Source organism: Gopherus evgoodei, unplaced genomic scaffold (genome assembly GCF_007399415.2).
Source record: "Gopherus evgoodei ecotype Sinaloan lineage unplaced genomic scaffold, rGopEvg1_v1.p scaffold_33_arrow_ctg1, whole genome shotgun sequence".
In the NCBI taxonomy this organism is placed as follows: Eukaryota; Metazoa; Chordata; order Testudines; family Testudinidae; genus Gopherus; species Gopherus evgoodei.
This window is the reverse complement of record NW_022060005.1, coordinates 2,072,295-2,096,078: the sequence shown is the minus strand read 5'-3', so window position 1 is coordinate 2,096,078 and position 23,784 is coordinate 2,072,295. Positions and strand designations below refer to the sequence as shown.

At 42.5% G+C, this 23,784-nt stretch overlaps 1 protein-coding gene and 1 long non-coding RNA gene across 2 annotated transcripts; one reads left to right on the top strand and one right to left on the bottom strand.

The window, feature by feature from the left end:
- Positions 1–2,959: 2,959 nt before the first annotated feature.
- LOC115641059 lies at positions 2,960–3,708 on the bottom strand. Its single transcript, XR_003998011.1, has 2 exons — positions 3,678–3,708; positions 2,960–3,026 (listed from the first exon to the last, which is right to left on the bottom strand). It is a non-coding gene; the product is annotated as an uncharacterized LOC115641059 (long non-coding RNA).
- Positions 3,709–7,819: 4,111 nt separating this feature from the next.
- LOC115641198 (L-amino-acid oxidase-like) lies at positions 7,820–22,736 on the top strand. Its single transcript, XM_030544269.1, has 7 exons — positions 7,820–7,832; positions 14,250–14,473; positions 15,522–15,628; positions 17,792–17,993; positions 20,145–20,198; positions 21,088–21,221; positions 21,923–22,736. Exons 1-7 carry the CDS (start codon positions 7,820–7,822, stop codon positions 22,734–22,736), a joined length of 1,548 nt encoding a protein of 515 aa, XP_030400129.1.
- The last annotated feature ends 1,048 nt before the right edge of the window (positions 22,737–23,784 follow it).

Below are 23,784 nucleotides of genomic sequence, written 5' to 3'. Positions count from 1 at the left end.
TCACAGGGCCAGAGGTACCAAACTGAAGCCAGACCCAGGGTACATCTTCACTACCAGCCGTATTGGCAGGTAGCAATCGATTTCTCGGGGATCGATATATCGCTTCTCATCTAGACAAGATATATCGATCCCCAAATGCGCTTCTGTCGACTCCGGAACTCCACTAACACGAACGGCGGTAGCAGAGTCGACATGGGAATCTGCGGACATCGATCTCATGCCGTGAGGACAGTAGGTAACTCTATCTAAGATACTTCAACTTCAGCTATGCTATTCACATAGCTGAAGTTGCGTATCTTAGATCGATTCCCCCCCCCAGTGTAGACCAGCCCCCAGAGGCTACCTCCTGGGTCTGCTCTGAAAGACATTTTGAATTAACAGAACATTACAACTCTGCCTCTCTTAGGATTAGATTGCAGTTCATTTTGTGTGTATGTTTGCTTGATTAAACCTGTAGATAATGCTCTTATTTCTTTTTTCTAGTTAATAAACCTTCAGAAAGTTTATTACAGAATTGGCTACTGGTGTTGTTTTTGGCGTCAGATCTACAGGACCAATTGATCTGGAGTAAGTGATCGGTCTTTTGGGACCAGAAACAACTAGAATGTGGTGTGACTTTTGGTGTAAGTGACCATTTATCACTAAGGGTATGGCTACACTTGCAGCTGTACAGAGCTGGGAGTTACAGCTGTCTTCGTACAGCTGTGTAGGGAAAGCGCTGCAGTGTGGCCACACTGACAGCTACCAGCACTGCAGTGTGGCCACATTTGCAGCATTTGCAGCACTGTTGGGAGTGGTGCATTATGGGCAGCTATCCCACAGAGCACCTCGTCTCATTTTGGCACCGTGGGTTGTGGGAAGAGGACGGAAAGGTGCGGGTCATTCCGTTTCCTGTTCCAATGCCCCGTGATGCATCGCTTCACATCCCAGCAGTCACTGTTTTTCCATCCACGTTTGGCGCCATTGTAACTCTCCCAATGGTTTCTGTGCAGCGTGATTTCTGTGGGAAATGGAGCCCGAGCTGCTGAGGAATATGCTGATGAGTCTCGCTAGCACATCACGTTTGGCAGTTGAGCTATTCCTTCAGCTCCAAAGTGACAGTGAGGAGTCTGACGATGATATCGAGTTGCCTGACTTGTATGACACTAAATTGCTTGTGGCATTCACGGAAATGCTCAGCACCGTGGAACGCTCGGGAAATAAGCACTGAGTGGTGGGATCACATCGTCATGGAAGTCTGGGATGACAAGCAGTGGCTGCAGAACTTTCGGATGAGAAAAGCCACTTTCATGGGACTGTGTGCTGAGCTCACCCCCACCCTGCAGCGCAAGGACACGAGATTGAGAGCTGCCCTGCCAGTGGAGAAGCGGGTGGCTATTGCAATCTGGAAGCTGGCAACTCCAGACAACTACTGATCGGTCACGAACCAGTTTGGAGTGGGAAAGTCGACCGTTGGAATAGTGTTGATGCAAGTTTGCAGGGCCATTCATCGCATCCTGCTAAGAAGAACTGTGACTCTGGGGAACGTGCAGGACATTGTGGATGGCTTTGCACAAATGGGTTTCCCTAACTGTGGAGGGGAGATAGCTGGGACACATATTCCTATTCTAGCACCACCCCACCTAGCATCCGAGTACATTAATCAGAAAGCGTATTTCTCTATGGTTCTCCAGGCACTTGTCGATCACAGTGGGCGTTTCATTGACATTAACACAGGCTGGCCTGGAAAGGTGCACGATGCACGCATCTTTCGGAACAGTGGCCTGTTCAGGAAGATGCAGGCCAGGACTTTTTTCCCAGACCGGAAGATCACAGTAGGGTATGTAGAAATGCCCATTGTGATCCTTGGATACCCTGCTTACCCGTTAATGCCTTGGCTCATGAAACCCTATACAGGGAAGCTTGACAGGAGCAAGGACTGGTTCAGCTACAGGCTAAGCCGGTGCCAAATGACTGTGGAGTGTGCTTTTGGCCATTTAAAAGGGTGCTGGCGATCTCTGTATGGGAAGCTAGACTTGGGGGAAAGCAGCATCCCTGTGGTTATATCCGTGTGCTGTACCTCCATAATATTTGTGAAGGGAAGGGTGAAACATTCAGTCAGGAATGGACCTCCGAGGTTCAACGCCTGGAGGCTGAATTTGCACAGCCAGAGAGCAGGGCTACTAGAGAGGCTCAGCACAGGGCTACAAGGATTAGGGATGCCTTGAGGGAGGAATTTGAGGCTGAAAACCAACAGTATTGTTTGGTGCCTTGCACAGGAGTGAAGTGCAGTGGTTACAATGTTAGTAGGAATCCGTTTTTCCTAAAATGATTTGCAGTGCCTGTTTCTTTCCTGGGCTACGGTATCTTTCACTTTCTGCAGTAATAAAGACTGTTTTCAAAGCCAAGAATTCATTTATTGAAAAGAAAATAACTTTCTGGACAGATACACAACATTTTGGGAACCTAAAAGGGCAGGGGGGTGGGGTAGTGAACTGTATAGTCACAGGTTTGAATATGTCCTGTCTGGAGTGCTGTGCAATGACTGCTGCACTTCAGGATGAAAATACTGCATGGTGCTGGGGGCTGAGTACAGAGAGTAAGGGTCGTAGATCACAGGGCTGGTTGGTGAACGTACAGGTGTTGGGGGCAGCTGGTGGTGGTAAGAATCTGGATGCTGGGGAAGGGGGTTTGGAGCTGACATTGGGGCACAAGGGAAAGAGCTTTGGGATGGCGGGGGAGGCCGGCACAGTAGTGCTCTGCCTGCATGGCTACGAGTGACTGGATAGAGTCCACTTGACGAGCCAGGTTGCTTATCAGCTGCTTTGTGCTTTTCTTCTTAGCCGCTGAGTTTCTCTGGCAGATCCTGCTTTCCCTTTCCCTCTAGTCCTGCAGTTTTTTCCTCCAGTCCTGCAGTTTTTTACTCTCTCTGGCAGAGTGATCCATAACTGCTTTCAGCATGTCTTCTTTGCTTTTTCGCGGCTTCTTCCTGAGGTTTTATAGCCTTTGAGCAGTCGATGATACAGGCACTCGAGTAGTCAAGGACACTTTTTGAAAGGCAGAAATGGCAACAGTTAACAGAGGCAGAATTGTTTATAATCTCACCCAGACAGTTATTCCCACACAGTGAAGGAGTTTACAATCTTCACTTTAGCATACTTTTCCCATACCAAACAGAACGCACATAACCCACAGGAGCCACGAAATGGTGAATAAGAGGGACTGATTGCTTCAGGGATGTGCAGGGGTTCCTGTGCATTGGGGAAAGCAAACTGCTGCAGGGGACATCTACACTGAACAGTCTCCCAACATTTTCCACAGAAGTTAATCCTGGAAGATATCTCGCTGCTGCGGGTCACCTGGGAAGAGCGGGAGGGTCTTCTACAGCAATGTGGATTCTGCCCTAGCCCCTATGCAGCTTGCCTGTGTTCAGCAATGGTCCCCCCACCCCTTGCGGCACAGTGGCATGGATGTGTTAGCCTGACTGGGACAAGGACCACAGTGGCTCTCCCTATAAACTTGCGCAAGCGCATTGCCCACGCTCTGGCTGAAACTTTTGAAGAGATTACCAAGGCTGATTATTGTGACGTGATAGACCACATCAATGGGCTATTCCACACTAGGCATGCATGCATGCAGCCCTAACGCCCCCCCTCCTCTCCTGAAACATTTCCATCCTGAAAATAAAAGCTGCTTACCGGTAACCTGCTCCTCTGCTTGTCCTCCACCAAGTACTGGCTGTTGAGAAGAGCTCTTGGCTGCATGACTCCTGGGACTCCGGGGTGTCTCCTCCCACCCCAGTACCCTCAGTCTCGGTTTCCTCCCTCCTCCCCCTCCCCCTTGTCCTCCTCCTCCTCCTCCTCTCTGCCACCCTCCCTCCCCACCCCGCTTTGAAGTGTCCATCGTGGTTGTCGGATTGGCAGTGGGGTCACCCCCAAGTATCACGTCAAGCTCCTTGTAAAAACGGCAGGTCATGGGGACAGCACCGGAGCGGCGGTTTCCCTTGCGGGCTTTGCAATAGGCACTCCGCAGCTCCTTCACTTTAACCCTGCACTGCACCATGTCCCAGTCATGGCCCCTTTCCAGCATGGCCCTTGATATCTGCCCATAGGTATCATAATTCCTATGGCTGGAGCACAGCTGTGACTGCACAGCTTCATCACCCCAAACACTGATGAGGTCCAGCAACTCACCATTGCTCCATGCTGGGGCTCGTTTGGAGAGTGGAGGCATGGTCACCTGGAAAGATTCACTGATTGCACTCCACACCTGGCTGAGCAAACAGGAAGGGGATTTTTAAAATTGCTGGGGCATTTAAAAGGCTAGTCACCTGAGGCCAGGGCAGTAGAGTGCGAACTGATGAGCAGAGTGGCTGAACAGGCATTCTGGGATACCTCCGAATACCTCTGAAGGCCAATTACAGCACTCTTGGTGGCCACACTGGCGGAGCAGCGCTGCATCGCTAGCACTGCAATCTTTATACCCCAGGCAGAGCAGGAGTACAGCCAGCGCTGCAGCCAGGGAGATGCAGTGCTGTATGTGCCTTGCAAGTGTGGAGGGTGAGTAAGTTGCAGCGCTGTAAACCCACCACCAGCGCTGCAACTCTCCAGTGTAGCCAACCTTAAGTCCAGTTTGCTTAGGTAACAAGATAGACTGGAGAGTTTCAGGGGACTGTCTGTGACTCCATAGTAAAACTGCTACAGTGATCTAGGAATTCACATTGGTTATCTGGCTTGTTAAAATGTAATTATGGACCTGTTTTTCACAGTCTGCGCTGAGGTAGGCATGCACAGCTGTGAAACACTCCGGACAGAGTGACAATCTCCACTGAAGAATAAGAAAGGAACTGGCACATAAAATTGAAAGCCCAATAGCAAGGATGATTAATGAATCTGTAAATTTGGGGGTCTTATCCTATGACTGGAGAATTGCAAATATACTACCTATATTTAAGAAAGAAAACAAAGTGATCCAGCAAATGACAGACTTGTTAGTTTGATCTCAGTAGTATGCATAGTGGTAGAATAGTGGTTCCCAAACTGTGGTTCATGACCTCACATGAAGTCACTCCATGAGCAGATGGGGTTGCAGCAATCCCAGCTATGCGAAAGATGATATTCAGTAAAACATGCAGCGTGATCTTGCACACACCAGACGTGTGCAAGCTCACACTGTGTGGAGGATGCCATTTTTCTAAAGCAACATGGTGTCCTCCATGTGGCATGACCTTGCACATACAGTGCGTGAGAAGCCAAGCTGCATGGAGGCCACTATTTTTGAATGATATCCTCCATGCTATCTGGGGTCACAGGAAGTAATATATCCGAAAATGGGGTCATGCAGGGAAAACATTTGGGAACAACCATCTTAGAACAAATTTTGAAAGAGAGAATAATTAAAGGTTTAAAAGATAAATGGCAATAGGGATAAAATACAACATGGTTTTACACAGTTTTACAAAAGGCAGATCATGCTAGACCAACCTGAATTCTTCCTTTGAGAAGATAATTATTTTCTAAACAAAGGAAATGCAGTAGAGCTAATTTAACTTGATTTCAGTAAAGCATTTGATACAGTTACACGTGAGAAAATTTTCATTAATTTGAAGAAGCTGGGGATTAATACAAGAACTGAAAGGTGAGTAAGGATCTGGATAAAGGGGAGACTACAGCAGGTCATACTGAAAGGTGAACTGTCAGGCTGGAGAAAGGTTACAAGTGGAGTTCCTCAAGGATCAGTTTTGGAATCAATCTGATTTAACCTTACCTCAATGACGTTAGCATAAAAAGTGGAAATGTGTTAATAAAATTTGCAAATGACATCAAGTTGGGAGGTATTGCTAATGTAGATGAAGACAGGAATATCATACAAGGTCTGGGTTACCTTGAAAACTGGAGTAATAGAAATGGAATGAAATTTAGTAGTTCAAAGTGCGAGGTCATGCACTTTTGGACCAACAACAAGAATTTTTTCTGTAAGCTGGAGACTTACCAGTTAGAAGTGACAGAGGAGGAGAAAGACCTGGGTCTGCTGGTTGATCATAAAATGACTATGAGCTATCAGTGTAATGTGGTTGTGTAAAAAGGCTAATGCAGTCCTAAGATGCATTAGCAAGGTATCTCCAGCAGAGACAGGGAAGTGTTATTTCCATTATACAATACATTGGTGAGACCTCATCTGGAATACTGAGAGCCGTTCTGATCTCCCATGTTGAAGAAAGATGAATTCAGATTAGAACACGTGCAGAGAAAGGCTACTAGGATGATCAAAAAATGGAGAACCTGCCTTATGAGAGAAGACTTAAGAAGGTTGGGTTGATTAACAAAATGAAAGTTGGGGGGAGATAGGATTGCTCTCTATAAATACATCAGAGGGACAAACACCAAGAATGGAGAGAAGTTCTTTAAGTTAAGGGTCAAATGGATATAAACTGGCTATCAGCAAGTTAAGGCCTGAAATTAGACAACTATCATATGAATGAATTTCACGAACAGCCTTCCAAAGAAAGTATCAGGGGGAGGGGAAACTAACTTGTTTCAAGACTGAGCTTGATATATTTATCGAGGGGATAGTATGCTAAGGTGTCCTACAGTGGCATATGGCCCATCTGTGACTTCTATTAGTGAATAACTCCAATGGCTGAAGATGGGATGCTGAAGACGGAGGGCTCTCTGTTAGTATTAAGAATTCTTTCTCAGTTTAGTCCACATACTTAGGATCTAAACGAACACCATACTTGGGGCCAGGAAGGAATTTTCCTCCAGGTCAGTGGGGCAGAGATCCTGAGGTGTTTGGTTTTTTCTTGCCTCACTGTTCAACATGAGGTGTGGCTCACTTCCTGGTTTGAATTAGAATCAATGGTGGATTCTCTGTAATTTGAAGTCTTGAAATCAAAATTTGAGGACTTCAGTTACAGGAGTGGGTGGGCAAGGTTCTATGTCCTGTGATGTGCAGGAGGTCAGACTAGGTGATGGCAATGGGCCGTTCTGGTATTAAAGTCTATGAGTCTATGAAGCTGAGAAAATAAAGATTTAAAGTTGTGCTTTTCAAACAAAGCACCAGAATGACTTTAGTTTTGCCTTAATAGAAATGCCAGCCAAACATCTTCCTTTCTCTGTAGGATATAACAACTATGTGTCACAGACAATTAGCTTTGCTCCTTGTGTCATGTATAACTGTCTCTGATACCAAATGCACTGTATATTCCTTGCACTAATCCTAGTTATTTACATGGATTTGCTCCAATTCCATTATCTGGGTGCATAGTAAAATTGGAATATGGAAACACCTGAGCTATTTGAAATTCAGAGAAGTGAGTGCTATCCAGAATCATAAGGTCTGATCCAGTGCGGTTCTGAGTGTCCTGAGCAATTTGCAGGACTGGATCCTAAATAAAGACTGTGGAGTTTGTGTCTTTGTTATGGGTCTAGTCAAAGCCATAATTTGCATGGTGATTAAAGTATATGACTATGAAAAAGGCTATAAAGTATCACATACACTATTGGGTTCAGTGGGCATGCTATGGAGGGGGGCAGAAGAAGATGAAGGGAAAAGAAGGTGCTTTCTAGATAAGAATGGAGGGCTATCAGATTCAGAGGAACTTGAAGAAAGGGCAGAGCCTCTCAGCACCCACACATTCTTTGATCCTGAGTCCCATGTATCTGGAACGTGCTGACTCAACCCACAAGCTGTGCTGAATGCATCACAGGAGGAAGCTCTTTGATCTCCAAGCTTTATTGGACATGGTGCTAGCAGTTCCCTAGAGGCTGTTTATCAGCCAGGCTAGCTGTATATATAAAATTAGAGGGATCCCTTGATGACTTGCGCTTCCACTTGAGACATGGACAAGTTCTGTGAGTGAAACTTCTCTTAAAACTTTTGCAGAGGGATGAGGATAGATCGTAGTTTTGGGAACATCTTACTCTATCAGTGATATTCCATCAACTTTTCCTTTTCACATCTTTCTTGTTCTCTTGTTATGGTGTCTTTCTTTCTTTCTTTCTTTCTTTCTTTCTTTCTTTCTTTCTTTCTTTCTTTCTTTCTTTCAGTCGTTTTTCTCCCATTATCATTTATTTCACTTTAAGTGTGGCAGACAACAGCACTAATGGCATATTTTTGCTTACACTTGGCCACAGTTACACAGCAAAATCAAATGTATTGTGGTATGCTGGTGTAGTAGCTCTGCTCTATCCAAACTGAGAATCATTTTTTGTTTCAGAATGTGGAGGAAGTATCTGGGGTGGGGGGCAGTTGTTCTAAGCCTTGTCTACACTACAGGGGAAATTTGATCTAAGCTATGCAAGTTGAGTTACTTGGATAGCGTAACTCAGATCGACATAACTTAGATTTACTTACCATGGGGTCCACACTACACGATGTCAACGTAAGATGTGCTCCCATCGACTCCTCCTACTCTTCTCAATCTGGTGGAGTACAGGAGTTGACAGGAGAGCGATCTGTGGTTGATGCATTGATCACTGCTTGTCGATCCCCTGGTAAGGGTAGACAAGCCCTTAGATTTGATTTTGACCAAGGAAGGGGAATGAGATGCGAATGCAAATGTGGAAATCTAAATTAATTTTACAGCTGATGAAAATGTATCATATGTAGAATTACTCAGCAGAAAATTGAGTTGATTTCCAAATAAAAAATGTTTATGGGATTTTTTATTTGTTTAGAAAGTCTTTTTTAATAAAGACTGAATGCTGAATTGTTGTGGGGGGGTTTCTATTTGTTTTCAAAAACTGAAATATTTTGGAAAAACTGAAAAATGATTATTTTTAGGGGTTTTGGCTTGGTTTTTGGTCAGTAAAACAGAACATTTCCACGAGCATTTCTGAGAAAAAAAATGCAACCAGTCTATTACAAAAAACAAATAAACAAACAAACAAACAAACAAAAACAAATTAAAAAACAAAATACAATTTTCTGTCTAGTACTAATTCTCTTTATTTCTGCAATGGGAAATTTTTATTTGAAAAGCCTTTGCTTGTGTCAGCGGGAAGGTTCTATCAGTCAACTGACTTCTTCTGTTACTCTTCCATAGTGCAAGATACCTGACTTGGTGGCATGAAATTTGGGAAGGGTTGATGCCAGATCCACACTTTGAGTGAGATTACTTGTATAGACTTAGTTAAAGCGGATGATTAGGCTGTGACAATGAGAGACTCATGGTGTACGGTTACAGAGAAGAGGGAGAACATACAGCACTTGTAAGGACTTGCTGATGATAATGTGTTGATGATAATCATCCTCTCATTTGACCCTTGACAATGCAGTGAACCTAATGATCCAATGCTTGCGAGAGATCAAGGCTTTTATGAGAATTATCTGCTTGAGGTACATTTCAGATGAGAGAAATAGCTTTGGTAGGTTGGGGGAAGCAAACGTAGGAATTGTTCAGCAGTATATCACTGCCCACAATGGAAATGAGTTGGACATAACTGGAAAAAATAATAAAAGAAATTGCAGGTGGTTGCTTAGGTCAAAGATTGCTGCTGGATGCTTAGCGGTCTGACATAGCCATTATATTTATTTTCCTTTCCTCTTCTACTTGCTTCACTTGCCTGCAAACTATTTTCAAATCCATCAATAAAGCAAAAATGAAATTATGGTGACCATTCCCAACCCACGCATCCTTATGTCCCTTCTTCCAGGAATATTTTATGGTGTAGAGGGCTCCATACCATCCCCAAGGTGGCCGTTCTTTTCAGGAGCAAGTGAATGTGGAACTCATGTGGTGTGTAGGACTTTATTCTCCACTAGGATGAATTACATCCACATTGTTTTTATTTTCCCACCTGAGCTCCGAAGGCAAGCACTCCTGCTTGCCTGTTGGTGGATATAACCTCTGCCAAATAATCTCTGGTTGGTGTTTAGCTCTGGCAGACATCTCTAGTTCTGCAGTGTAATAGCAAATATATTGCTGGCATCAGAACTTTTCTCTCCAGCCCAATCATCTCCATGTCAGTTCTACTGCATACAAAAATAAGGAAAAGGATGCTGATAATTGCAGTGTAAGAAGAACCTAGGTGTAACTAATATAGCAATCTCCTGGACACACCTAATGGAATTAAGCAACAGTATTTTAGGAGTTCATTGTATTAAAAATGCAAATGTTTATGTATTGTTGTGGGATTGCAGGGGACATTTCTAGGGAGGAGACATGGTAAATGAAACTTTGATAAGTGTTGTGATCTTCAAAGGACCATTTGAAACAATGTGAATGTTAAAGTTAAGGGAGTTTCCCAGGAAATCCACAGGGGAAGGGTATGCAAATATAACACTTCCAGTTGGGCAAGTTCCCAGCCTTTTGAAGCTAAGCCCTGAGGAGGAAAGTGTTGCTACAAATTATCTATACCCATCTCAAAGACCCTGGCTGTATATAGGCTGGACTAAACTTGTAATGAGGGTGATTGTCCTGAGGAACAACTGTTATGAACTCGTGATCACAGAAACCTGTCTTGGTGGGTTTTGTAGGGCTGTTCACCTGCCCTTGCTGGAGTTAGTCTCTGGTAAGCTTACTGGCATGCATGCCTAAATTCTTTTCTTGTTTTGAGTAGGTTTTCTCTGGTTATGTCTACACTTGCAATTGCACGACAAAACTTTTGCCTTTCAGAGGTGTTAAAAAACAACAACGCTGAAAGACAAAAGTATCCAACGACAAGTACTAGTGTTAACAGTACTTTGTCAGCAGGAGTGCTCTCCTGCCGACAACACAAATGCCACTCCTTATGGGATGGAAGTTTTTTGTCAGCAGGAGAGTCGACAAACAGCAGCTATGCTGTGCGACTTTTAGCAGCACGGCTGTAGGGACACAGCCATGTCACTAAAAGTGTAGACATAGCCTCTGTAATGCTTTCAACTTAAGAATTAATGTACTTGTTTAGAAAGAGCTTTGTGGTGACTAGTGGACAATTATGCTGTTTATGATGTCTGAAGAGAAAGCAAAGTAGGATTGCTGGGCTGTCTGACTTGCTAGGGAATTTTCAGTGTAAGCAGGCAGCTGTGTAGCTTGGAAATACCCCAGTCAGGAAGGAGGAAGATGCAGGGTCTCCATCAAAGAGAGGTGATGTCTGGGGAGCTGTAAGCCTAAGGGTGGTGAAGGGGAAAACACAGTTGCAGTTGCCCCGATCTGTGACACACAATATTCAAGTATCAGGGGGTAACCATGTTAGTCTGTATCCACAAAAACAAGAAGGAGTCCAGTGGCACCTTAAAGACTAACTAATTTATTTGGGTATAAGCTTTTGTGGGTAAAAAACCACTTCTTCAGATGCAGTAATGTTCAGTGCCTTCAACCCAGATCTTCCTGAAGTCCTCACACTGCTACAGGAAATACATTAAATAAGTGTGTTTCTACCTGTGAAGACTCTAAATAATTCCTGGTGTCAAAGTGTTGGATACATTTTGTGCTCAATTACTTTCAGTCACTTTGAAATATATGGCTCCATCCTCACCCAGAGTGGTGGATTTGATGGTCAGACAATGCTGGCTTTTAAGGAAAAATTAAGAGTGCCTTATTCTTTCAAAACCACAAAACAAAAATTAAACCTTCCATTTTTTAAATTATATTTCAGTGCCGAAGAAAGGTTCTAGGAAAGTGAATTCCTCCTCCTGACCGTCAAAACTGTGTCTACAGGACAGTTCCAACCATGTTGGAAATTAAGTTATAACAGATTTGTTCCTAGACCTCTTTGTAACCTGGGTCCATTTGGTACTATAAAGGAGGCACTAACTATGTCCCCAGACATGGAAGACAGCCACCCTACATCTCTTCAATGACTCAGTTTTTGGTCTGAATTGAAGCTTGGACCAAACATAGCTTTTTGCCTTCCTGATTTGGGGGATCTCTGTCTGCCAGTGGTGTAAACTAAAGGAGGTTCAGAGTTGCTCCACTTTATGCCAACTGCCAAAGGAAAACTAGAGGAGGCTCAGACATCTACTTCATCACAGAAATTACAGAATTGTAGGGTTGGAAGGGACCTCAAGAGTTCTTCTAGTCCATCATCTCTGTGCTGAGGCAGCACCAAGTACACTTCGACTATCCCTGATAGGTATTTGTGAAACCTGTTTTTAATAACCTACAACAGTGAGGATTCCACAACCTCCCTAGGTAACCTATGTCCTTACAGTCATGAAGTTTTCTTACTATCTAACTAAATCTCTGTTGTGACAATTCAAGCTGATTATTCCTTGTCCTTTTCTTTTCTTAGTGAACATGAGAACAATTGATCATCATCTCCTTCATAACAATCTTTTACATGTTTGAAGATTATTATAATGTTCCCCTCAGCCTTCTCTCCTCTAGAACAAACATGCCCTGTTCTTTCAACCTTTCCTCATAGCTCATGTTTTCTTACCCTCTTATCATTCTGGTTGCTCTGCTCTGGACTCTCTCCCATTCATCCAAATCTTTCTTAAAATGTGGTGCCCAAAACTGGTCACAAGTGCCAAGCACAGCAGAACAATCGGCTCCCGTATCATATATCCAACATGCCTGTTAATACAGAATGACATTTGCCTTTTTACATTGTTGACTCATATTCAGTTTGTGATCCATTATAACCCCTCAGATCCTGTTCTGAATTATTGCTACCCAGGCAATTTCCCCCCATTTTGTATGTGTACATTTGATTTTTCCTTTCTAAGTATAGTACTTTGCACTTGTCTTTATTGAATTCTTTCAGACCAATTTACCAAGATCATTTCAATTTTCCAATCCCATCCTTCAAAGTGCTTTCAACCCCTTCCAGTTTGGTGTCATCTGTCAATTTCATAAGCATAATCTCTACTCCATCATCCAAATCGCTGATGAAAATATTATATAGCACAGTACCACACAAAGACCTCCACAGGACTCCACTGGATACATCCTCTCAGTCTCACAGCAAACCATTGATTCATAGATTCATAGATTCTAGGACTGGAAGGGACCTCGAGAGGTCATCGAGTCCAGTTCCCTGCCTTCATGGCAGGACCAAACACTGTCTAGACCATCCCGGATAGACATTTATCTAACCTAATCTTAAATATTTCCAGTGATGGAGATTCCACAACCTCCCTAGGCAATTTATTCCAGTGTTTAACCACCCTGACAGTTAGGAACTTTTTCCTAATGTCCAACCTAAACCTTCCTTGCTGCAGTTTAAGCCAATTGCTTCTTGTTCTATCCAAAAAAAGTGGCATCAGGAAACACACTGAACGTGTACTGAAACACTGCAAGCGTGTATTCCCACAGGCAGACCCCTTCCTTGTACACTTTAAGTACAGTTTTTCAACCAGTTCTGCACTGACCTTATATTCATTTCACTTAGACCATATTTCCCTAGGTTTTTTTTCATGAGAATGTCATGTAGGATTGTGTCAAAAGCCTAACAAAATTCAAGATATATTATGCCATGACTTGCAAGATACATTTATTTCAGTGGCCAGTGGCCCACAGAGACTGTCAGAGAGCTCTAGGGTATAAAGTTCACTTCTTTTTTGTTCAACAGTGCTGCCTACACTAGCATGGGAAGAAAGGGTGGTGTGGGTGCTGCTAAGCTTGCTCTGAACAATACAATAGAATTTAGATTGTTGATTTGATCTTTTAAAGCTCTAACTGGATTGGGAATTGGATATGTGATGAATCATATTGTTTGCTGTCTGACACTTAAACAGCTGTGCTCAGCAGGAGTGGGAACTCCTTTGTGCTCTGTGAGAGGGGAAATCTGAGATTTATATGTTGGAAAAACAGAAGAAAAAATTGTCCTGCACCATGGAAAGGAAAAGCAGAACTGAGTTTTTAAATGTTGTGAAGAATACTCAGGTTCGGTTCCTCAATTCAACCCATGAGGCCAAGTCTTGAAGACCTTATTATCAATCGCATCGCATGAATTTGTCTTGCACCATTCCCTCACAGGACAGCCAGCCCCCATATCATCAGTTCTCTGTGGGATGCACAAATTTAAATGTATCTGTGAAGGCCAGGATCCTCAATGTAGAAAATGTTTGAATGGGCCATGTGATATTTTAGTTTAGAAGAGTGCATCAACTGTTAGAGGATTTGAGTATTAACTTCCCTTCCCTTCGCTTATATGCTCATTGCATTTTATCATAATAACTCTCCTAGTTTGTTAATACAACTGAGCTCCACATTTGAGGGAGTCAGCCTCTTCCTTAAGCTAAGGCGCATCATGTCAGTGATATTACTGAGCTCCATGTTCTAAGAGAAAAAGATGCCTTCCACTTTTGTGTCATCTGTTTTTTTTTTGTATATCTGTCTCTAGTATTTCTTCAGCTCTTAGTCCTTGTGACTTTCCCGAGCTTGGAGAGTCTGCCTGGCAAACTGAAGAAGTGGGAACAATGCTTCGATGACCCTGACTATGATGAACTGGTGGATATTGCCAAAAACGGATTGGAAAGAAAGTGTAATTCAAAGAAGGTGGTGATTGTTGGGGCAGGAATCAGTGGACTCACAGCTGCCAAATTGTTGAGAGATGCTGGTTGTGAGGTAATTCTGTCAACTGAGAGGAGCCAGAGAAAGGCCAGGGAATCAGCGCTCCCTTGAAATAGTCTTATCATTTCTTTTTCATAGCATTAACAATGTAGAAGAACCAAAGGAGATGACCTTAAGTAAACTGAGTGAACAAAGAAAGGAGAAAGATGGTAGAATATTTTTTTTTTATTTCCAGACAAAAAGTTAATTGACTTAAACTTAAGGTTGTTAGAGGAATAACAACATAACCAAAAGAAAAAATAATAATGCTGTAACAAATAAGCCCTGCAATCACTGTATTTTATGAAGATGGTGATTAGTTAAGGAAATGTTCCAAAAGACTCAAACACTTCACCTTAACCCCTTTATAGGCCACATGTTTCCAACAAAATTTTCTATGTGTGAAAATGGATATTAGCCATCCCATAACAACCTCACTTTGCAACCTTGCCTTTCTTGTTTGTTTTGTTTTTCCAAGGAGCTACTCTCTTGGCCTTCCTGTAGGCCTTGAGAAAGACTGAAATCCACTATCCACCTACCCGCTGCCTACACATCCACAACTCTCCCTCTAGAGAGCACCCAACAACTACAGCCCCCTACCCAAGCCTGGAAAAATCAACAGAGATCCGTTGTGCACTTATGCGTTAATTGCTTAGTTGTTATACTAAACACTCTGTCATTTAAAATCTGGTATTTACAATATATTGGAAAGGCTACTATTAGTGTAAAAACCACCATATTAGAATCTGACCCTTGAGCTCTCAGCTTAGGAATACATTTCTGTTTGAAAAACTGCTTGAGCACATATCTACTTTAAGCACATGATTACTTTGAGCACATAATTACTTTGAGCACATGCTTAAATCCTAGAGGGTTCAAATTCAAGTTTAGTATACACTTACTTGCTTTCCTGAATCAAAGCCTGGGTGCTTACTTACTGTCCAAAATTACTTTTATAAAATATTAATTTTATTTCTGTGATGACCAAATCACCCTTTACCGTACAAGAGAGAAATATACTGACAAAGGATTGAAAATGAGGGCCTGTGTTCCATGTTCCTAGGTTCTAATTCTGGAAGCCAGTGGCCGCTTGGGAGGACGCATCGAGACCTATCGAGAACGAGATTGGTACATGGATCTGGGACCTATGCGTTTGCCAAAGCATCACAGGTAATATACAGTTCACCCTGCTCAGCCACCAACCTTGTTCAGAATAGTGGAAATCCCATTTTAAAGATTTTTTTTGATAATTCCTAGGGGAAAAAATCTTTGGAGGTGCAGATTTGAATAGTTAAAATGGCCCTGTACTCTCTCGTGTGGACTACAAGCACTGCTTTGAATCATCAGCCTATCAGCAGGAAGGAGAAAAATTGGAGCTATTACTCTTTGCACAAAGGAGCTGGGAGTGGGTGGGCAGAAGCAGAGATTCGGTTTAGTAGTGGCTCGCTACTGCACCAGCCAGTGCAGCTAAACGACCAGAAAGATCCCCGGGCCCAGGACTGCTCCAAATTAATTCCCGCAGAAGCAAAAGGGGAACCAAAGATTTGGCTGTGGCTGCTCAGGCAGTCTCAGACAGACATTTCATTTCAAGCCAGCCAACCAAATTGAAACATTTTTATTTGGGAAAGTCTAGATGTTTTGACATTTATGTTCAGAACCTTTCATCACATTCTGGGATGAAAACAACATGAAAATAATCAGAGTAGCAGTTGTGTTGGTCTGTATGAGCAAAAAGAACAGGAGTACCTGTGGCACCTTAGAGATTAACAAATTTATTTGAGCATAAGCTTTCATGGGCTACCGCCCACTTCATCGGATGCATAGAATGGAACATACGGCAAGAAGATATTTATACATACAGAGAACATGAAAAGGTGGAAGTACCCATGCCAACTGTAAGAGGCTAATAAATTAAGAGAAGCTATTATCAGCAGGGGAGAAAAACTTTTGAAGTGATAATCAAGATGGCCCATTTTGGACTTTGACATGAAGGTGTGAGGATACTTTAACAGGGGGAAATAGATTCAATTAGTGTAGTGATAGAGCCATTCCCAATCACTGTTCAAACCTAAGTTAATGGTATCTAGTTTTCATAACTATATGCAAACTATTGCATAACTATATGCAAACTATATAACTATATGCAAACTATTGCATAACTGTATGCAAACTAGATACTATTAACTTAGGTTTGAACAGAGACTGGGAATGACTTCGTCATTACACTGATTGAATCTATTTCCCCCTGTTAAAGTATCCTCACACTTTCATGTCAACTGTCCAAAATGGGCCATCTTGATTATCATTTCAAAAGTTTTTCTCCCCTACTAATAGCTTCTCTTCATTAATTAGCCCCTTACAGTTGGTATGAGTACTTCCACCTTTTCATGTTCTCTGTATGTATAAATATCTTCTTGCTGTACGCTCCATTCTATGCATCTGATGAAGTGGGCTGTAGCCCACAAAAGCTTATGCTCAAATACATTTGTTAGTCTCTAAGGTGTCACAAGAATTCCTGTTCTTTTTATGAAAAGATCAGTATTTCTCTCAGGATAGAATAACAGTTTTCACAAACACATCTGCTTACAAGTCTGCTGCTGTCTTACCCTGTAACTCAGCCACAGCAGGGTTTTGTTTTCTATCCTTAGGTCCCAGGTTCAGTCCCTGCAGATACACCCCCTAGTAGTGTTATTACAAATACATCTGTATATCTGATTTTTTTTTGCTCTGACGAATTTTAGGAATGGGACGCTTTTGCTGTCATGTGTCTTGTAATGAGTGAAAAAGAGTCTGATTTTACAATTAATAGATGTAATACTTGATCATCATGTGTAATCATTGAAGTAAATGGGACCGTTCTGATTGGAAGAGATGGTCAACATTTTTCGAGCAAAAAGTATTTTTCATTGAAAAATGGCATTTGCCATTTTTTACCAAAGTTTTTCATGACACATTTACCTAATTTTTTTATTGGAAACATAAATCATTATTTAAATACTTATCAATGTTGCTCACTTACTGAAAACTTGGGTTTGTAGTACATTTCCCCCCCATTTTTTTAATTAAAAAGTTGTGAAATTGAGTCTGATGTGAACCCTACAAAACTGAAATAAAGTCAATATTTCAAAAATTTTCACAATTGAAAAAAGTTTACAGCACTAGTTGCATGAGTGTCTTCAGGTGAAATATATCTTTAGGGTCATATACCCACAAATAATTTCAGTTACATAGGTAGGAGCCATCTGATTTTTGTTAGAGGATCATATATGAGCATATAACATTCTTTCACATTTTTATCATTTTCTTTTTTTCTCCTCTTTCCTTTATCTCTAGGATTGTGCTTGAATTTATTAAACAATTTAAACTTAAACTGAATACATTCTATAATACTGATGCAAATACCTGGTATTTGGTTAACAATGTCAGAGCAAGATATAAAGATGTGGAACAAAACCCTAATATCTTGCGGTACCCCGTGCATCCCTCAGAGAAGGGAAAATCTGCCACTCAGCTTTATGAGCAGACACTGGATAAGGTATGTGTGTTGTGGAATGGACTCATGTACTGTAGGTAGGTCTTCACTTCAAAGTTAGCATGGGCTGTTCATCCTATTTTGACCCTAAACCTGTCTCATCCACCCACACAAAACCATCTTGCTCAAGCTGAAGAGTCCTTTCAACCCAGGCTAGCTGGCAGAGCTTGGGTTTTAGGTGCTGACATGCCTGAGAGACAGTGCTTAATTTGTGCCAGGGCTTGCCAAGACTGAGCCCTGGCACCTCTAGGCTAAGAAGGTCATAACTCTGGCATTACTGGGCTTGCTATCTCAGTTATGAATGTAAAAAAAAATTGCTTGAACATTTCATTAAAAATTAAGCCCTGCTGAGTAGGAGTAGTTAGAACACACCCCTCTTCTTGGCATCTTCCATTGGCTCATTTAGGTGACTTGGCAAGCTAGCTTTTGTGGTTCCCATTCTTGGGTGTTACCTCCTTCCATTCATCAGGTAGGAACCTGAGCTTCTAACTCAGACTTTGTGAACCCTAGTGCATTTCTAGGCACCTACTTGTTAGGTATTGCAATGCTGAGCATGCAATTCCTAAGTCCCTCTGGGAATCTAGGCCCAGATGTTTAACGATAACTGACTGAGGAGCCTACATCTCATATTCAAAAGGGATTTAGGCACTTAGGATTCCCATAGACCAGGGGTTGGCAACCTTTCAGAAGTGGTGTCCCGAGTCTTCATTTATTTACTCTAATTTAAAGTTTTGTGTGCCAGTAATACATTTTAATGTTTTAAGAAGGTCTCTTTCTATAAGTCTATAATAGGTAATTAAACTACTGTTGTATGTAAAGTAAATAAGGTTTTCAAAATGTTTAAGAAGCTTCATTTAAAATTAAATTAAAATGCAGAGCCCCCCAGTCCAATGGCCAGGACCCGGGCAGTGTGAGTGCCACTGGAAATCAGCTTGCGTGCCGCCTTCGGCACATGTGCCATAGGTTGCCTACCCCTGCCATAGACAGTCAATGGGATTGAGATGATTAAGTGTGAGATTCACAAAGATATTTAGGCTCCTAACTCCAATAAATTACAAAAGGAGTTAGGTACTTAAATCACTGTGTCAATCACACTGTCTCAAAATGAGACTTACTCTCCTAAATAAGTGCATCAATGAGCACAGCAATGTTTTTCAAAATGTGGGCTCTAGTATGTAGCGGTTTTTTCACAAGACCGACTTACCTAACTCCCACTTATTTTAATGACAATTAGATTCCTAAATGCTTTGCGAATCCCAACCCAACATACTTTCAAAAATCCCAGCAGATGGTTATTGGCATCTCTGGATGCCTAAATACCTATGAAAATCTGCCCTCCTTCCCACCCCCGGTACCTAAGTCACTTATGAAAATGAGAATTAAGGCCCCAAATTAATGTATCAGAGGGGTAGCTGTGTTAATCTGGATCTGTAAAAGCAGCAAAGAGTCCTGTGGCACCTTATAGACTAACAGACATATTGGAGCATGAGCTTTCGTGGGTGAATACCCACTTCATCACATGCATCCGACGAAGTGGGTATTCACCAATGAAAGCTCATGCTCCAATACATCTGTTAGTCTATAAGGTGCCACAGGACTCTTTGCTGCTTTTACAAATTAATGTAGGCACTAATGAAAGGTTTCCCTTTGGTCTATTTCTTTTTATATTTTAGAAAGTCTGAGTGAAAGCAGTTCAGTTAGTTAGAGAACTGTAGAAATGGAAAACAGAAAGCTACCTTACCCTTATTAAAAAGATCTTGTTGACAGCTCTTTCACCTGAGAGGTCATTCCATATCCCTCCCCCTTGTTCGTATGCACTAGGATACTGTCTTTAATATGGCCCTACAAAATTCATGGTCCATTCTGGTCAATTTCATGGCCATAGGATTTGAAAATTAGTCAGTTTCATGTTTGCAGATGTTCATGTCCCTCCCCAGCGCAGAGGAGACTAGCAACGGAGCCGAGGGCCAGTAAGAACCCTGTCCCTCCCTCTGATTCCACTGTCCATGACACATTTTTTGTGTCTGTGAATTTGGTACAGTTCTAGTCTTTAAGTACATAATCACATATGGGTAGGGTGGAGGGGGAAGGGGAACCTTTAAAGGCAGAGCCATGATCATGAAACAAATGACTGTTTTCTTGGTTGCTCCCCAGGTGACAACAGACTGCAATGCTCTGAAAGAGAAATATGACTCCTTTTCCACCAAGGTAATTGAAGTTGGCATTCCAGTATCTTTGAATCTAAATGTTTCTAGTTTCCTAAACCTTTCATTGCATTAGCCAATAGAACTCCTTGTGGTATAGATCTTGCCACATGCACACAGTCATGGTAGGAGATAATGCATCGGACTTCTCCTAAAGATCCTGGCTGGGCAGAGGTAGTACATTCTACTCATGGGTCTTTAGGGGGCACCACATACTTCCCCTTTTGGTCTTCCTGGCTCTGCTTTCTGGCAAGATGAGGGCAGGGACATGGATCCATGTTATCTCTGCTTCTCTCTACCCAGAACGCCAACCCACAGAAAGTGAGCAGTCTTGGTGCTCCCATACACCCAGTGTTTGAGTCATGAAGACAAGACTCTCCTCCACTCCTCTGTAAAAGATTTAGCATCTCTTTTTCCCATCCCAGCTGACATCCAGTTTTGTATCCTCATCCACAGTTATTTGAATGAGACAACCTTCCTCTGTTTCCCTCCCACTGTTACTTTTACCCTATGGGAGGTGTTGTCTGGATCATAGTTCTCTAATCCAAGGTAATTAAACTGTGGTATGGACAGTATGGATGAAATCCTATGCTCATTGAAGTTAATGGCAAAGCTCCCATTGACTTCACTGAGATCAGGATTTCATCCTGTAAATGGAAAGGGGTGAGGGATTGTGTCTTGAAAGTGAGCATCAACCTTACTTTAATGATTGGTTACGATGAAGCAGACAAATCACACAGGGGGGTAGTGAATAGGTTCGACCACTGCCCATCCCTAATGCATACTGAATAATTTCTGTGCTCATCTGCAATGGAATATCTCTTCAGCTGTTATTTCTATATAAGGTTATAATATGCATGCACCTTCCACTCTCTCCACTCTTCCCCACCCAGGAGTATTTAATTAAAGAAGGACATTTAAGTAGAGGAGCCATCGACATGATTGGTGACTTGCTGAATGAAGATGGTAGATTTTACATGTCATTTCTTTACTCAGTCATGGCTCATGTTACCTTCTCCAACAGCAGGTGAGAAGAAATGCATCTATTTACTTGCTTTATATTTGGAAGAACATGTGCCTGTGGTAGGATCTGTCTATCTAACCATCCATTTTTAAATATCTCTGCAACCTCATTCTATTTCATCTATCATCCCTTCTATCAATGAAGCTGGCACTTTCTTTCACAAAGGCACTGTTGATCTCAGTAGTCACAGAGGGTATGTGCATAATTCATTAGCCATGAAGTGCAAAGGTCCCTTCACACAGAGTGAGCAGGACACTACTGAAAGAGTCCATGGCTTCTAGCTAGGTGGGTTCCTATGGAATTCAATAATTAACTCAAGAGCGTATGTGCTATGAGCATATTGGGGCAGAGCTCTGTTGTATCTCACAAACCCTTTTGTTAAATGACCTCAAATTAAGATCACTAATTCTACCCACAATCCTATAAAACTTACTTAATTCCAAGGCAATGTGAGTAACCATGAGGTTCTAGAGCATTTGGAAGAGTGAATCTTTAATCAAAGAACTGGTCTTCACTGTAACTGCAGCAGACCTGGCACTCTGCTAGAAGATGGAGTTGGAGAATCAGTGGAGAGTAGCTTGTATCTTCAGCTGTGAAGCTCCTTACAGCTCTCCTCATAATTCTTCTTCTTGTGAAATTAATTCCGATAAATTGTCAGAGGATGTCATTGTTTTACCATAATCTCTTTTCCCTCTTTCTTTCAGTTTCTATGAGATAACGGGGGGATTTGATCAACTTCCTAATGCTTTCTACCAGTATGTTCATGGGAGTATTCAGTTTCGCTCTGCAGTAGTGAAGATACTAACCAAGGGTGACCAAGTGATAGTGTCTTACCGTAAGGCAAACACATCGGACCTCCTATCTGTGACAGCCGATTATGTCCTTGTCACAACCACGGCAAAAGCCGCACGGCTCATTAAATTTTCTCCATCTCTTTCTCCTCTCAAGACCCATGCCCTGCGCTCCATTCACTACACAAAGGATGTCAAGATTGCTTTGGCCTGTACTAAAAAGTTTTGGGAGAAGGATGGAATCCATGGTGGGAGATCAATCACTGATCGCCCATCCAGATTCATCTACTACCCCAGCCATAATTTCCCCAGTGGCCTGGGCGTGATCCTGGCTTCCTACACTTGGGGGGATGATGCTGAATTCTTTATTCCCCTTAGTGATGAAAAATGTGTTGATGTGGTGCTGGAGGACCTGGCAAAAATCCACCAGCTGCCCAAAGATTATATCCAGCGTGTCTGCAATAAATATGTGATCAAGAAATGGGGCCTGGACAGATATTCCATGGGCTCATATGTTTCCTTCACGCAGTATCAATATGTCGACTACTCCAAGGCTCTGTTTCAGAATGAAGGGAGAATCCATTTTTCAGGAGAACTCACGGCCCAACCTCATGCCTGGATTGACACCGCTATGAAATCTGGTTTGAGAGCAGCCAGGAACATCCATGCTGTTATTAACGCCTCACCAAGGCAGCAGCAACATGAGCTGAAGGAAAATGAACTTTAATCAATTCAATAACCATAATAGTGAGGGTATTTGGGGAAGGGACAAATGAACCAGCTAGCACTTGGGGAACTAGAAATTGTACCACTAATCACCATGCACTACTCGATTGTTACTTGAGGTTCAGCCCTGAAGGGGAGGTGCATAAATTGCCTGCACCAACATTAGATTGTTACTCACATTGCTGGGCAGCCCCAATCACTCTGCTCAGCTCCGAGAGGGTGAAGCCGAGATTGTGCCCAGTCCCTGCCCAGTCCCCTTGCACCCACATGCTCTAGGAAGATGATAAGTGAGCAAGTAGCCTTCGCTTAGTCCTAGGTCTGGGTGTCCCATGCAGGAGTGTGAAGGGGATTCTGACTCTCCCTGACCTGATCAGTCACATAATCTGAACCACATCCTACATAGAATGGAAACTGTGGTTGTTCTGCCTCCCTTTTCTGGAACCAGCCACAAGTCCAGCCGTTGCTGATCCCATCAGCCACCTCAGCACTCTCCAAAGGAATAGCTGCACAGAACATCATATGTCCTTGTCTCCAAACCAGTGGCAAAGTCTCTGCACTCCCTTGGAGATCCTTGCAGAAAAAAATGTTTCTTGGGGTCCCTCCTGGGATGGCATAAGCAGCTCTGCATCGCACTCCATTCAGGTCTCTGCCTCACTGACCCAATCTGTCCATTGGTGAAAAGTAGTGTGATTATGATCCTGGTCTTTCCATGATCTACCTGTGTGGAAGACTGTGTGATGTATATAGATGTTGACTATCTCTTGAATATATTATTAATAACTACATGCCCTTGTGGTTTGCAAGGTTAAAATATGAATCTGTTCTTCTCTCAGTTCCACAGCAAAAATTTGCACCATCCCATTTTACCCCAACATCATGCTTAGCCACTTCTAACTCTAGCTAGAACATTAAAACAACAGGTGAACAATGCTTCACCTCCCAGTGTATGAAACATATTCTCTAAGGAATCCCAGAAAAATTTAAATTAGTACTGAATCAATCTCCATTCTACCCCCAAAGATTAAAAGCTGGGATATTTAATTAATATT